Consider the following 17,167-nt stretch of genomic DNA (forward strand, 5'->3'; position numbering starts at 1 on the left):
TTTATTATTCTGACCTTTATTATTCTGACCTTTATTATTTTGACCTTTATTATTCTGACCTTTATTATTCTGACCTTTATTATTCTTTACCTTTATTATTCTGACCTTTATTATTTTGACCTTTATTATTCTTTACCTTTATTATTCTGACCTTTATTATTCTGACCTTTATTATTTTGACCTTTATTATTCTTTACCTTTATTATTCTGACCTTTATTATTCTGACCTTTATTATTTTGACCTTTATTATTCTTTACCTTTATTATTCTGACCTTTATCATTCTGACCTTTATTATTCTGACCTTTATTATTCTTTACCTTTATCATTCTGACCTTTATTATTCTTTACCTTTATCATTCTGACCTTTATCATTCTGACCTTTATTATTCTTTACCTTTATTATTCTGATCTTTATTATTCTGACCTTTATTATTCTTTACCTTTATTATTCTGACCTTTATTATTCTGACCTTTATTATTCTGACCTTTATCATTCTGACCTTTATCATTCTGACCTTTATTATTCTTTACCTTTATTATTCTGATCTTTATTATTCTGACCTATATTATTCTTTACCTTTATTATTCTGACCTTTATTATTCTTTACCTTTATTATTCTGACCTTTATTATTCTGACCTTTATTATTTTGACCTTTATTATTCTGACCTTTATCATTCTGACCTTTATTATTCTGACCTTTATTATTCTGACCTTTATCATTCTGACCTTTATTATTCTGACCTTTATTATTCTTTACCTTTATTATTCTGACCTTTATTATTCTGACCTTTATTATTCTTTACCTTTATTATTCTTATGTTTATGACACTGCAATACATTAAAGCAGAAAACTGAATAAAGGCCAACATGTGATGCAGAGTTTTAATGAGAATAGAACTGAGCAGAAAACTTAAACCAATTTAAATGAATAAATTATGCAAGTCTTACGATGTATTTTGGTGCGACAGATTTTATTTTTTATAATTTTGTTTTGTTTTCAGCTGAGTTTTAATTTAATTAATTATTTATATCATCAAAATGTTGCTATTTATAATAGCTTAATTAATGTACTTATTTATATTGAGTTATTTATGTGTTCATGTCTTCATTATTATTATATTTACAGTCCAGATCACAGACGGAGTGTTGAGCTCGTCTTGTCCTCCAACATTAAATATTTAATAGGTCCATTTTCAGCGTCTCACAAAACAAAATGGCCGCTGCAGCGTACCGGACCTCCTTCACACCATTCGGACACTAACGGTCTTCTTCACCTGTGATAATCGTTCGAGGTCGCCTGAGAAGACATCCGGGTCTTGCCGGGCCGGTCCAGGTCACAAACAGGATGACCCGCAGGATGTTACATAGCGGAGTTGTGGATCAGGGCTAACGTAGCGTGAAATGGCTGACAAGTGTTCTTCTCTAAACCAGGATCTGTTCCTTTCAGTAGCTGATGTAGAGGACGAGGTTTTGTACTTGCAGCGCTGACGTAGAACCTTTGAGCATGTTCAGTATCTGTGTGTGTGTGTGTGTTTGAGTGCATGGATCGGTGTGTGTCGGGCCTTTCGTCTGCATGCAGACTGCTGGTTCTGACTCTGTATATACCAGTTTTGTACCTGACAGCCTTCCTCTGCTGTACAGAACTCATCTGATGCCATCATGACAAACGCTGACGTCAGCTTGTGATCAGAACGTGTCTCTGTCGTTGCACTGCAGCGTTTCTCTGTTTTGTCTTGCTTGCAGATTTCTTTAACGCACTTGTTGCCTCGTGATGTCGCTGAGCTTCAAACACTGTCAGGCAGATTTGGCTTTCGAACGGCACCACGAGCTAACACATGACTTACGTTAGCGACACGCTGCTCTACCGACCGCTGTCGTCACACATGAATATGAAGCCAATAACTTTAAAACTAAACCCCCTTAGAACATAAAAAGTCAACCTTGATCCGACCAACTGTTCCATAATATCCAGCAGGATGGACACTGTGTACATTTAGAAACTGTTCTCACTTCCTGACGTTAGCTAAACTACACAACCAACAGCTGGCTGTTTGAATGGCTTTGTATTGTTTTAATACTTTAAAAGCTAACAAACGCAGCATCTGTCCGATGTTCAGTGTGTGTTGGTTGATAAATTATATTTAATATAGTGTTAGCTGCCTGTGCACGTTATTTTCTAGCCCTGTACGATAGCCTGATAGCGATGGAGTGCCGACTGTATTGAGAGAGCAGATGTTGCGTAACAGTCCGATGTCCTCAGTTACAGTTTTAATCTCATTACGTCCAGATCTTTTAAACTTTTCTTTTAAAATCCGAGCTGAGCGGCAGCTTGCTCCATCAGTCTGTGAATTTATAGCATTAGCTAATCTTAGCTAAAGTAGCATTAGCTCAGCAGCTAACGGAGAGACAGGGAGCTACAGCAGGATCAATACAGATGATACCTGACGTCTTCAGCTTCATGTGATTTACCAGCAGTAAGTAGACAACTATGCTAAATACTACCGGCTTTTAAAAGTTACGATTATAATAATGAAAGTCTTAAAGTTTTATCTCACTGATTCTGACCATTAAAACAGCACGTGGTTAGCTGAGCATAGCTCTTGTTCGTCAACAATTAGCGTAGCTTCAGCATGTAGCCTGACGTCCTCTAAAACCAGAAACTGTTGTTTTTACACGTTTTATGTCCAGATTTTACAAATTACATTAAATTCTGAACTTTATACGTGTACGTTGGAGTTTTGAACTTAGCACAGAGCTAAGCTAGGCTAGCATAAACATCTGACTCTCTGAATGATTTAAGTGTATTAACCATTTCTTTAACTGTCAGAATCAGCAAGTTAATCTTCCTCCTGTTCTTTACGTAACGTAACTCCAAAGTCTGTTCCAGTGAATTAATATTCACAGTAGCATTTCTCTGCAGTAGCTAAACATGTAAATCCATATTGTGTCCACAAGTTATTATTGAGTCAGGGCAATCTGTAAAATATGTCCATATTTAAATTCAAAAACATTTGAAATAAGTATTTGTTTCAGAGATGTCTACTGAAGTTAGCATGCTAACAGGCTAACAGCACTCTGTAGCTCAGAGGTGACAGTCTGGAGTTTAAGCCAGAGATGTAAAAGCAGCCACTTCACTACTGTGATGAACAAAATGTGTCAGTATCATAACTTTGTGTTTGTCACAGAGATTATTTTCTGTAATAATCCAAAATCCAACTGAGTCTGTCCGCAGAGGGAAGCAGAGCGATGCTAACTGCAGGGTTAGCCTGGAACACGTCGTGCAGCTCAGTGCTCTCACACTGGAACACTGAAAGACGATAGTCATTAGTTTGTGTTCCAGATGTTGTCAGAGCTTCAGTGTGTGTCTGTTCCAGTCTCACCTCTCTCTGAACAGCCGCTCAGACACATCATTTCCTTCATTTTCTTATTAACGGGTTAAATAATATTTCTTTCATGGAGAACAACTGTTGTTTTCATTGTGATGATAAATGATCTTGTGATAACGACGTAAATTACTACAAAGTTTATTGTTAACACAGAAAACAACAGTTGTAATCTTGTAATTAACTCGTTATCACAGGAAGCGGAGGAAGTGTTTCTGACCTGCAGCCGTTTACGGTTTCTGGATCAGTCTGGACTGGTTTGAATCCACTTTGATACGAAGCCCTTTCCTACAGTCAGGTTCTGGGACTCTCTCACCTGTACATTCATTACCTGGATGGATTTTCTGGACGTTTCTGCTCTCAGACATTTGTGGACGTATGATGCAAATATATTGAGAAAGGCTCTAATGACTGACATCTCATCTGTCAGCACCGGAACCTCACCTGGAGCCCGATTAAAAGAGGAGTGATTACTTTGTTGTTTTCTTTTGAAGAGGACGTCTGAGTGGAGGAGCAGGTGGAGGTGACCCCGCCCCTCCGTCACTGCTCTGCTGTCATGTGACAGATGCTTCTGACCTCTTTGAGCTTCTGCTTTCTTTGTTTTGTACATTTTGGGATGAAGGGAGAAAATAGAAACATATTTTTGAGGATCATATTCTTGATTTTGTTTATAAAAGACAGAAATGAGGATTACTATTATTATTATTATTATTATTATTATTATTGTTATTATTGTTGTTATTGTTGTTATTGTTATTATTGTTGTTATTGTTATTACTGCTGTTGCTCGTGCATCGTGCTGTGCTCGTTCTCTCTGGTGAGGTCAGTCATCTCATGTTTCAGACGTTTCTTCTTTTATTCCTCTCAGAGGTGAAACCTGCATGTGTTGGTCTGATGGAGCGGTGACAGTTGACCTGATGATTATTATAATCAATACTTTTGTTTACAGCTTGTGTTTTATTGATAAGAGATGAATTATTGAGGATGATATTAAGAAGAGAAGCCTCCATGATTCTAGTCGGTGCGGTGTGAGTAAATAAAATAAAACATTGTCCTATTAAAACACTCGACCCGTCTGCGTCGCTTCATTCAGAACTGATGGTCCAGGTGAAGAACCCAGCTGGGCCCTTGGAGGTGTTTTGTTTCTTACAGTCAGACAACTGAACAGAACCCCTTCAGAGCTGTGCATCGCAGGCACAAGGAGAAAAGAACTGGACTGAAGATGGAGACTTGTAGGAACCACAAGAGAGACGAGCTCGACCCGAAGAGGAGCCGTTAGATACACTCCAGTTCTGGTTCTGTAAGCTGTGTTAGGATCCAATGCTGTGTGTGATGATCAACTATGATCACATTTAAAATATAAAAACAGTCAGAGTGTAAAACATGAACAGGTCGTCTGTCAGTCACAGCATCTATTAATACTGAGCAGCGGTGGAGCAGCTAGAATTTCATCCACGCTGGATGTGGAGAGCTTTACACACCCAACAGCTGACACCTCAGTGTGTGTGTGTGTGTGTATGAGTGTGTGTGTGTCTGAGAGAGAGTGAGAGTGTGTGTGTGTGTGTGTGTGTGTGTTCTCCACTTTCTCCAACAGCTGCAGTGTGACTGAGGAATGTGTTTTAGATGAAGTTTGGTGTTTTCCTGTCTCAGCAGTTTGGACGGAGCCTCAGTGAGCTGCTGCACACAGATTACACACACACACACACACACACACTCACTCACTCACACACACATGTATACAACATCTATGTAACATGTATATAACATGTAGACAACACATATATAACATGTATATAACATGTAGACAACACATATATAACATGTATATAACATGTAGACAACACATATATAACATGTATATAACATGTAGACAACACATATATAACATGTATATACCATGTAGACAACACATATATAACATGTATACAACATTTATAACATGTATATAACATGTAGACAACACGTATATAATGTGTATATAACACATATATAACATGTATATAACATGTAGACAACACGTATATAATGTGTATATAACACATATATAACATGTATATAACATGTAGACAACACGTATATAATGTGTATGTAACACATATATAACATGTATATAACATGTAGACAACACATATATAACATGTATACAACATTTATAACATGTATATAACATGTAGACAACACGTATATAATGTGTATGTAACACATATATAACATGTATATAACATGTAGACAACACATATATAATGTATATATAACACATATATAACAAATATATAACATGTATAAAACACATATATAACATGTATATAACATGTAGACAACACGTATATAATGTGTATATAACACATATATAACATGTATATAACATGTAGACAACACATATATAACATGTATGCAACATATATAACATGTATATAACATGTATATAACATGTAGACAACATATAACATGTATATAACATGTAGACAACACATATATGATGTATATATAACACATATATAACACATATATAACATGTATAAAACACATATATAACATGTATATAACATATACAACATATAACATGTATATAACATGTAGACAACACGTATATAATGTGTATATAACACATATATAACATGTATATAACATGTAGACAACACGTATATAATGTGTATATAACACATATATAACATGTATATAACATGTAGACAACATTTATAACATGTATATAACATGTAGACAACACGTATATAATGTGTATGTAACACATATATAACATGTGTGTAACATGTATAGAACATATATAAAACATGTATATAACATGCATGCAACATATATAACATGTATATAACATGTATAAAACACATATATAACATGTATATAACATGAAGACAACATATAACATGTATATAACATGTAGACAACACATATATAATGTGTATATAACACATATATAACACATATATAACATGTATAAAACACATATATAACATGTATATAACATGTATACAACATATAACATGTATATAACATGTAGACAACACATATATAAAACATGTATATAACATGTAGACAACACGTATATAACATGTAGACAGCATATATAACATGTATATAACATGTAGACAACACGTATATAATGTGTATATAACATGTAGACAACACATATATAAAACATGTATATAACATGTAGACAACACGTATATAATGTGTATATAACACATATATAACATGTATATAACATGTAGACAACACATTTATAATGTGTATATAACACATATATAACATGTATGTAACATGTATAGAACATATATAAAACATGTATATAACATGTATACAAAATATATAACATGTATATAACATGTATACAGCATATATAACATGTATATAACATGTATACAGCATATATAACATGTATATAACATGTATACAGCATATATAACATGTATATAACATGTATAAAACACATATATAACATGTATATAACATGTAGACAACACATATATAATGTGTATATTACACATATATAACACATATATAACATGTATAAAACACATATATAACATGTATATAACATGTATACAACATATAACATGTATATAACATGTAGACAACACATATATAATGTGTATATAACACATATATAACACATATATAACATGTATAAAACACATATATAACATGTATAAAACACATATATAACATGTATATAACATGTATACAGCATATATAACATGTATATAACATGTATAAAACACATATATAACATGTATATAACATGTATACAACATATAACATGTATATAACATGTAGACAACACATATATAATGTGTATATAACACATATATAACACATATATAACATGTATAAAACACATATATAACATGTATATAACATGTATACAACATATATATAACATGTATATAACGTGTAGACAACATATATATAACATGTATATAACATGTAGACAACATATATATAACATGTATATAACATGTAGACAACACAACATGTATACAACGCGTATATGAAGCAGCCTCGCCCGTCACTGCAGCTTGACTTCACTCTGGAGCTGGTCCATCGCTGGCCCTGCTCGGTTTGACTCGACGTGGCTGAATGGATCCAGAAGAGCCAGAATGAGGCTCACTGTGAGTCGGGCTGAAAAATGAAGCTGCAGTTCATCAAACAGCCACTCGAGGCCCCACACCTGAGTCAGTACCCATACCTGCCAGATCAGAACTGAACAGCAGAACTGAACATGCTGATCATTTATCCTTCATCACAACTTTTATACAACTCACTGCTTCAAATCATCTTCAGGCATAAAGGAATGTAACATTTGGAGGCGTGGCCTGTTTGATCTTCACGTCTCTGCCTTTTTTAGAATCTTTAATGCAACAATCAGACACATAATAACACAATAAATCTTTCTATGTGGTTAACTGGACTGACAGACGGGAGGGGAGGGACAGACACCGGTCTTACTGTTAACCAGCAGACGGCAGTCCAGAACCTGCGGAGTCGACTGGATTCATCGTCACTCTCAGCCGTCTCACACACACACACACACACACACACACTCAGGTAACGTGAGGTGAAATCTGCTTGCCTTTCTATGTGAACACTTGTTAGCATTAGCTAGCCTGGTAGCTTCCAGCTCTGTGGGCTTATTTACTAACTAGACCTTGTTTTTGATTAGCCAGGAGTCAGGTGGAGTCGGGTGCAGACGGGTGGAGTCAGGTGGAGTCAGGTGGAGTCGGGTGCAGGCGGGTGGAGTCGGGTGCAGGCGGGTGGAGTCAGATGCAGTCGGGTGGAGTCGGGTGCAGTCGGGTGGAGTCAGATGCAGTCGGGTGGAGTCAGATGCAGTTGGGTGGAGTCAGATGCAGTTGGGTGCAGTCGGTGGAGTCAGGTGCAGTCGGGTGGAGTCAGGTGCAGTCGGGTGGAGTCAGGTGCAGTCGGGTGGAGTCAGGTGCAGTTGGGTGGAGGTGCTCCTATGCTGACGGTGGCCGGTACCCCAGAAGCTTCACACTGGCTCTTCAGAGACCTGTGGGTGATGTCACAGTGGCTCCGCCCACTTTTTAATCCTGTGTTTCCTGTCTGTCGACATGACGATGAAGTTTCACACCAACAGACACACGATCAGATTCATGACGGTTGTTTTATTTGTCTGCAGCAGCATCGACACCTCCTCCACCCTGCTGACCACATCCAGCTCCTCACTTTATTCTCCCGCTGTAATGTTCACTTGATTCCAGTGAGAAACACCAGGACACATTAAATATTCACCTCATGCACAGTTCTGCGGGTCTCTGACGGGCTCCTGCTGCTCCTCCGGACCTCTTCACTTCTTTAAAGAGTCAACTCGTCTTTTTAGTGTCAAGAACAAGAAGAACGTTCCTCCGTTCTCACAGTGGTTGTTTCCTTTAGTGCTTCAGTTCAGTCAGTTCATGTTCTCATCCAGTGAAGAACCACACAGTACCAGAACCCACCTTGTGTCCGTCCTCATCATCATATCTGTCAGTAACAAAACACTTCACTCACCAGGTTCAGATCTGAGCTCACGGTGACGACCGGGTCGTAAACAAACCTGCTGAAGACGTTACAGCTCAGAAATGGTTGAAATAAAGAAAAACTTAACGTTAGAGTCTCAGTCTGCGGTCGGGTCGGTCCTGAACAACTTGGATCAGCGTGTTCTGTCTCAGAAACATTTGACTCTCAGCAGTGATGTCTTGACGGACGTCCAGTCAAACAAGAACATAACAGAAACACCAAACGGTCTAAACACACGTAAAATGTTTTTAATTTAATTATGTTTGATTTATCTCAGCTGCTCTGTTGATGTCAGCGGTGCTGGCTCAGGTGTGTGTGAGCCGACCAATCAGAGCAGACTGAGGCCTTAAGGCAGGAACACACCGGGCCAACCGCTGGCCGTCTGCAGCGTTTGGGGAGACTCGGACGATGTCGGGAACAAATCTGTTCGGTGTGTTCAGCTGCGTTGGAGCTTTCGGAGCTGCACGGACGTTATCTGCTCCGATTCAACATGCGAAGTCTGAGGAGGTTGGCTGTCGGCCGTCTGAGCCATTAGGTTCTCTGATTGGCTGTCTGTTCAATGACCATTCTGATTGGCGGTGTGCTAGCGAATCAGCGCCGTGTGTGGGAGGAGCCGAACAAACCACTTTTTCCCTCCTGCGACGTCTTCGTATACTGTAATAACGAGCCCGACAGCAGACAATGCAACCATCAGCTCAGTCAACTGATCTTTCAAGTAATGCCGAGTACCAAACGTCTTCTCAGGTCAGAATACTGAGCCGACACTTTGTTTCTCTCTGATCATCTACTGGCTGCACTCCGTTCCGTCATTTCCTGTTTTATGTTTCAGAGTACTGGCACGAGACTAGCGCCACCCGATGTTAAGGAGGCTTATCGCATCTTGCGCAAGCGCAGAACGTACGCGCTGCTGTGTAGTTGGCAGTAGTCGAGGCGGTCCGTTTCAATGCAACTTTTCTGCCGAATGGGTCAGACGGAGTGGTCAGAGAGTGGTCGGATAAAGGCAGCTGGTTGTGGGTTTGAGTCTGGGCGGTGTGTGGGGGCCAGAGCTGCTGTACGTCGACCCTGAACGTTACATCATGCAGAACTGTTCTGGGAGTGACGGTCTCTCAGCTGCTGGTTCTGAGATAGTGAGGCGGTCTCTCAGCTGATCCGACTGTTTAATGCCTCTCAGAGAACAAACAACAGAACCAGACCTGAGAGAGTCACCAGAACAACACGGAACCAAACCACATCAGACTGAGACCATCTGGACTTTTGAATGCTGCGATCACCTTGTTCTCAGATCTGAACTTGTGGGTTCGAGTGTTTTGGATCAAACTGAAACCAGACCGGTTTTGGACCGATCAGCTGCTACGACAGTCGCTCCATCTCAAACTGCAGTCCGCTCTGTGCGGCCGTCAGAACAGAACATCCTTTATTGGAGCGGCTGCAGCCCGACTGTGAGGCTTCAGCAGAGGCTCCATGAGTCACTCTGAGAGGGGCGGAGTCATCCTGCGGCGGCAGCGTTGAGTCCAGCTCTGGAGACTTCCTCCCGTAATAAAGTGCCCAGAGCAGCGTGAGTGTGAGCGCCATGGCGAGGATCTGAGCCACGCCGATGGACACGCCCAGGAAACGCAGCGCCTGCAGCTGCTTCGTCCCTCTGATGAAGCTGTAGATCTTTGGACCGCAGCCCTGTAACATGAACAGAACCACAACTACTGAACCGTCTGATCGCAGTGTCACTCAGCTTCCTCTCTCTCATCCAATCAGAGTCGGCGGCGTCTCACCTCTTGGTGGAGGTCACTGAGGTCGTGGTAGTGGGCGTGGCGAGCACATCCTGGATACTGATTGGAGCAGCAGGAGTCAGGAGGCCACTCCATCTCTGTCATCTCCAGCCAATCAGTGAAGTAGATCACCCCGCAGCACTGAAACTGTCCACAGGTAAACACACACACACCTGTCAGCAGCAGGTCACATGACCCCACAGTGCTCGTGTGTGTGTGGTTGTGTGTGTGTGTGTGAGACCTCTGACCTCTGTCTGGAAGCTGTTCCAGGTGTGTGTGAGCCACTGGTACCGCTGCAGGCCGTAGTTCGGCATCCTCGACTTCAGACTGATCATATCAGAGCGCTGCACCGAGGGCTGCACACACACACACACACACACACACATAAAGACAAAGAGCATGTCAGCAGGTGTGTGTGTGTGTGTGTGTGTGTGTGTGTGCAGCCCTCTGCTGATAAGAAACCCCACAGTGACTACCCACAACCCCCTGCAGGCAGACAGGTGAGATAGTGACATCAGCCTGCAGGTAAAAACACACACAGCTGCTCTGAGCGGACACACTGATGACCTCACAGCGACCTCCTCCTCCTCCTCCTCCTCGTCTTCTTCTTCTTCTTCTTCTTCTTCTTGTGATGTATTGTGGTTGTGTAGCAGCGAACAGGCTGTTTGTTGTGTATCTGCTGTGAATAGTAGTAGTGTGTATTTTTGTGTACACTTGTACTGATGTGTGTGTGTGTGTGTGTGTGTGTGTGCGTGTGTGTGTGTGTGTGTGAGCCGCTCGTCTCACATTTCTGTTTATTCTTAGAAGTCGGTCGTGTCGGTAACCTCAGCTGCTGCTCACATCCTGCTCTCTGATTGGTCCTTTTGAGTGGATCAGAACTTCTCTGAATGTTCATGTTTTACTTTATCAAAGTGAAATTATTACAGCAATCAACCTGACATGAAGTCATAATGTTGGCAGTGTTCTGACATGAAGGAGTCAGAACACTGAGGAGAAGAAGAAGAAGAAGAAGAAGAAGAAGAAGACGAAGGAAACATAACTGTAATAATCATCATTATAACAATAAAGTTTTATATAACAAACAAATATGAGCACATTAATACTTTGAGAAAGAAAAGAATTATTTTTATATAATTAAAATCTTGTGTGGTGAAACGTTTGGACCGGGCCTGGATAGAACTGTGTCAAAACAAGACGAACATGTTTCTGACCTCGTCGTAGGTCCACACAGCGCTCGCCAGCTCCACACAGAAGATCACCAGCAGACTGCAGAAGTACTGAAACACACAAACACACAGTGAGCACGGTCCGACTGACACACACGCACACACACACACACACACACACACACACACACACACACAGTGAGCCCGGTCCGACTGACACACACGCACACACACACACACACACAGACACACAGACACAGTGAGCCCGGTCTGACGTTGAGCTGTGACCTGTCGGGTGTGTGGGCTGTATTTCCCATCATGCCCTCTGGGTGTCCTCCTCTGTGTCCGACGGACTGAAGGGACAATCTTATCTCATCTGAGGACAATAGAGACACATGACACCTGGCCACGCCCCCTCAGGTGACAGCAGACAGGTGATGTGGCTCACAGTGATGCAGATGGAGACAGACTGATCACTGTTCACCTCTGACAGACTTCACCTGATGGACTCAGCAGGTGCTGTTACCTGTTCCATCACCATGGTAACCGATGCTGCACCTGCTCTCACCTGGAGGAGGTTCTGTTCAGGTTCTTCTCCTGGGCCACACAGACTCTCTGCAGAGGGAGCATGTTATAAACCTGCTGCTACTGTGTGTGTGTGTGTGTGTGTGTGTGTCACAGGTGGGACGTACCCAGGACAGCAGCAGCAGGTTACACCTGAGCGTGCCACAGTATCCCACCATGGCCACGATGATGAGGAAGCAGCACACAGCGATGATGACGGGGTGAACAGCTGGAGAGTAGGTGAGGACGGCCGCCTCCTCCAGCCTGCACACACACACATGCACACACACACACACACACACACACACACTTTTACTTGTAAACTTGTACTTGAGTACTTTTTCTACCTGGTACTTTTACTGAGTGAAGTATCTGATTACACACAGATACAGAGGTGTTGCTGAGAGACATCAGATATGGTTCCTGTGAAGCAGACCTCGACTTTGAGACTCCTCGTCAGGTCCATCAGAACCATCAGGACCATCAGGACCATCAGGTCCCGGTCCTGGTCCCTCTGTGTTACCTGAGCTCTGTGTGTGTGAGACTCACCTGGTGTGGGCTGTCAGGGTCAGGACGGTGTTCAGGGAGTCTCTGATCCACGCTGCCACTCCCAGCACACATGCTGACATCAGCTGGACACACACACACACACACACACACACACACACACACACACACACACACACACACACAGATCAGTTTCTGCTGCCTACAAATAACACCTCAGAATGTGAGACATGCTGTGAGACAGACAGACGGTGGCCTAGATTCACTGAGAACCTTCACTGTAAACATGATGAAGTAACTGATTACTGACTGACTAATAACTGATTACTGCTGTGAGTTTAGTTCACGACTGTTTTGTCAACATAACAAATTGGAGTCTTAATAGTTTACTTTACATTTACTCAGATACTCGACTCATTTGTTATGTTTTCATGTATGAGCAGATTATATGATTACAAGTATTTGGTCACAAACTACTAAATAACTTGAGTGTTGTGTCCATATATTTTTGTCCATGAATAAGATGTGACACACAGCCAGACTGAGAGCTGTTAGTGTAACTGATTACATGTTGTTTACATGTTGTTTACAGGTAAACTCATCAATGTGAGCTGACTCATAAATATACCTGTCAGGGGACATGTGATATATTTCATGTGAAACAGCGTCATGTTCTCCTGCACATGTGAAATACATCACATGTGTCTGTGAGTGTGAAGTCATCACATGTGATGAAATGTGATGTGAAATAAAGGTCACATGTTTTGTCACAAAATAAATCACATGACCTCCAGATGTGAAATGATCCCATGTGAACTATTCAACATCTCACATGTGAATCATGTGTAAAACATGTGTAACTGTTGGACACATGGTTCTCATGAGAACCACGATGTGAAGTCACACATGTGAAACCGCTTTTTACATGTGATGTTAAAAATGTGTTTCACACCGAATCTCTCAAAACCGCATGTGAAATCCTCACATGTGAAATGTTGGACCTCCACCTGATACTTTTGCACATTAAAAGTTTTCACATGAGACTTTCATCACATCGTTCCACATATGAAACCAGATATGAAATCAGCACATATAAGTTATTGTTTTTCTTTTTACATTTTCACGTGTGAAATATGTGTAAATGTTAATCAATGAAATTGTGATTTCACAGATGTTATTCACATGTGATGCATTTAAAAGAAATTAAATGGAATTATGTGAAATCTATTTAAATACTGTTATCACATGTGAACTGTCATGAGTGTGAAACCACATGAACCTCAGTGTGAAGCTATGTGAATATGTTCACAGATGTGTTCACATGTGACATTAAATGTGAATAAATGGTTTCACAGCTTTTATGTTACACATGTCCAGTCACTCAAAATCACATGTGATAAAACTTGATGTGAAACTAAAGTTAAATGTTTTGTCACAAAATGTATCACATGTGCATCATGTGTACAACATGTGTAACTGTTAAATGGCTCACGCTGATGTTGTTCACATGTGACTGATCTAAAACTGGTGCTCCACATGTGATGCGTTCAGGGACAGGCTGCTACTTGATATCAGATTAACGGTGCCCTGTCGCTTCCTGTCCTGATGTGACTGATCGATAAACGGATCAGATGTGGTCTGTCTGTGTCTCACCCAGAAGAGCAGATTGAGCGCGTACAGCAGGCAGCGCAGACACCTCACCGCGTCCTCCCGAGCCATCCCGACCGGAGCTCCGGTGTGCCGCTCATGTGAGGCCGGGGCACCATGGCACCATACTCAGCGCAGACAGACAGCAGACAGGCAGACCGACAGACAGACAGCAGACAGACAGCAGGGCGGCCGGAGCGACGCTGCAGCAGCTTGTCGCTCATCAGAAGAGCCTCTTCTCAGAAACTGCGTCTGCTCCGTGCGTAAAAGCCGCGTTCCGCTCCCCGCGCGCCCTCTCCGTCACTCGGCTGTGTCCGCCGGTCTGGTTTAGCTGCTCGGGTTTATTCGTCTCGAGCTCCAGGAAACTTCCACAACAGGTGGTTAGTTACTTCCCGCAGCCCCGCCGGGATGATGGAGTGTGCCGAGCTGTGCGCGGCGGCGGCGCTGACATTTCCACATCAATCATCACTCACTTAGCGCCGAAAATACGCACAGCGGCGCGGATCCGTTCAACCCACGAGTCTGCGCACAGTCACGTTCACAACAAGAGTGATATGATCCAGAAACTGGAGGAGAGGAAAAGTAACGACGTTCAGCAGCAGCTTCAAATCTGCTGCAACGGTCCACACTGACGAGCTGAGTCGGACTGCTGGCTGCAGGCAGGGGGGCGGCTCTCTGTCCGGCCCGGCCCGTCCCGTCCCGTCCTGCTGCTTCTTCTTCCAAACTAATTATATGCGCACAGCAGCAGCCGCCGCCCTCCCTCCCTTCCTCCCCCCTCTCCCCCCCCCCTCCCCCCGGCAGGCAGGCAGAGTCCTGGGGGAGGACAGAGGAATGTATCCGCCTCCAGCCGCAGAGCCGCGGGTCAGAGGGCCGACAGGCTCCGACTGTTGTTGTGTTGAAGAGGAAGAGGAGGATGAAGGAAACAGAAACACACACACACACACACACACACACAACGAGAGAGAGAGGCTGATTCATGGAGTTAAATGAGACACACACATCTCGCTCTGTATATCAGTTAGCGTGTGTGTGTGTGTGTGTGTGTGTGTGATTCATAAAGTTATTCTGCTTAAAGAAAGAATATTCTCTGTCAACATATATGTGGCCAAAGGTACGTGGACATCACCAACTACGTGAGTGATTGTGAAGTGACTGTATATAACTGAACTGTGTAACACTGACTGTATATAACTGAACTGTGTAACACTGACTGTATATAACTGAACTGTAACACTGACTGTATATAACTGAACTGTAACACTGACTGTATATAACTGAACTGTGTAACACTGACTGTATATAACTGAACCGTAACACTGACTGTATACAACTGAACTGTGTAACACTGACTGTATATAACTGAACTGTAACACTGACTGTATATAACTGAACTGTAACACTGACTGTATATAACTGAACTGTAACACTGACTGTATACAACTGAACTGTAACACTGACTGTATACAACTGAACTGTGTAACACTGACTGTATATAACTGAACTGTGTAACACTGACTGTATATAACTGAACTGTAACACTGACTGTATACAACTGAACTGTAACACTGACTGTATACAACTGAACTGTGTAACACTGACTGTATATAACTGAACTGTGTAACACTGACTGTATACAACTGAACTGTAACACTGACTGTATATAACTGAACTGTGTAACACTGACTGTATATAACTGAACCGTAACACTGACTGTATATAACTGAACCGTAACACTGACTGTATATAACTGAACTGTAACACTGACTGTATATAACTGAACTGTGTAACACTGACTGTATATAACTGAACTGTAACACTGACTGTATATAACTGAACCGTAACACTGACTGTATATAACTGAACCGTAACACTGACTGTATACAACTGAACCGTAACAGTGACTGTATATAACTGAACTGTAACACTGACTGTATACAACTGAACCGTAACACTGACTGTATACAACTGAACCGTAACACTGACTGTATATAACTGAACTGTGTAACACTGACTGTATATAACTGAACTGTGTAACACTGACTGTATATAACTGAACTGTAACACTGACTGTATACAACTGAACTGTAACACTGACTGTATATAACTGAACTGTAACACTGACTGTATATAACTGAACCGTGTAACACTGACTGTATATAACTGAACTGTAACACTGACTGTATATAACTGAACTGTGTAACACTGACTGTATATAACTGAACTGTAACACTGACTGTATTCAACTGAACTGTAACACTGACTGTATATAACTGAACTGTAACACTGACTGTATATAACTGAACTGTAACACTGACTGTATATAACTGAACTGTAACACTGACTGTATACAACTGAACTGTGTAACACTGACTGTATATAACTGAACTGTGTTAACACTGACTGTATATAACTGAACTGTAACACTGACTGTATATAACTGAACTGTGTAACACTGACTGTATATAACGAACTGTAACACTGACTGTATATAACTGAACTGTGTAACACTGACTGTATATAACTGAACTGTAACACTGACTGTAGACTCACCTGAACTGTAACACTGACTGTATTCAACTGAACTGTAACACTGACTGTATA

The 17,167-nt window shown here is 41.4% G+C and overlaps 1 protein-coding gene across 1 annotated transcript; it reads right to left on the reverse strand.

Moving 5' to 3' along the window:
* Positions 1-8,508: 8,508 nt before the first annotated feature.
* On the reverse strand, positions 8,509-15,298 carry tspan12 (tetraspanin 12). The gene is made up of 7 exons (XM_030440622.1): positions 14,573-15,298; positions 12,962-13,044; positions 12,541-12,676; positions 11,894-11,959; positions 10,931-11,038; positions 10,686-10,829; positions 8,509-10,590 (listed from the first exon to the last, which is right to left on the reverse strand). Exons 1-7 carry the CDS (start codon positions 14,636-14,638, stop codon positions 10,270-10,272), a joined length of 924 nt encoding a protein of 307 aa, XP_030296482.1. The 5' UTR covers positions 14,639-15,298; the 3' UTR covers positions 8,509-10,269.
* Positions 15,299-17,167: the final 1,869 nt, after the last annotated feature.

Source organism: Sparus aurata, chromosome 14 (genome assembly GCF_900880675.1).
Source record: "Sparus aurata chromosome 14, fSpaAur1.1, whole genome shotgun sequence".
Taxonomy (NCBI): domain Eukaryota; kingdom Metazoa; phylum Chordata; class Actinopteri; order Spariformes; family Sparidae; genus Sparus; species Sparus aurata.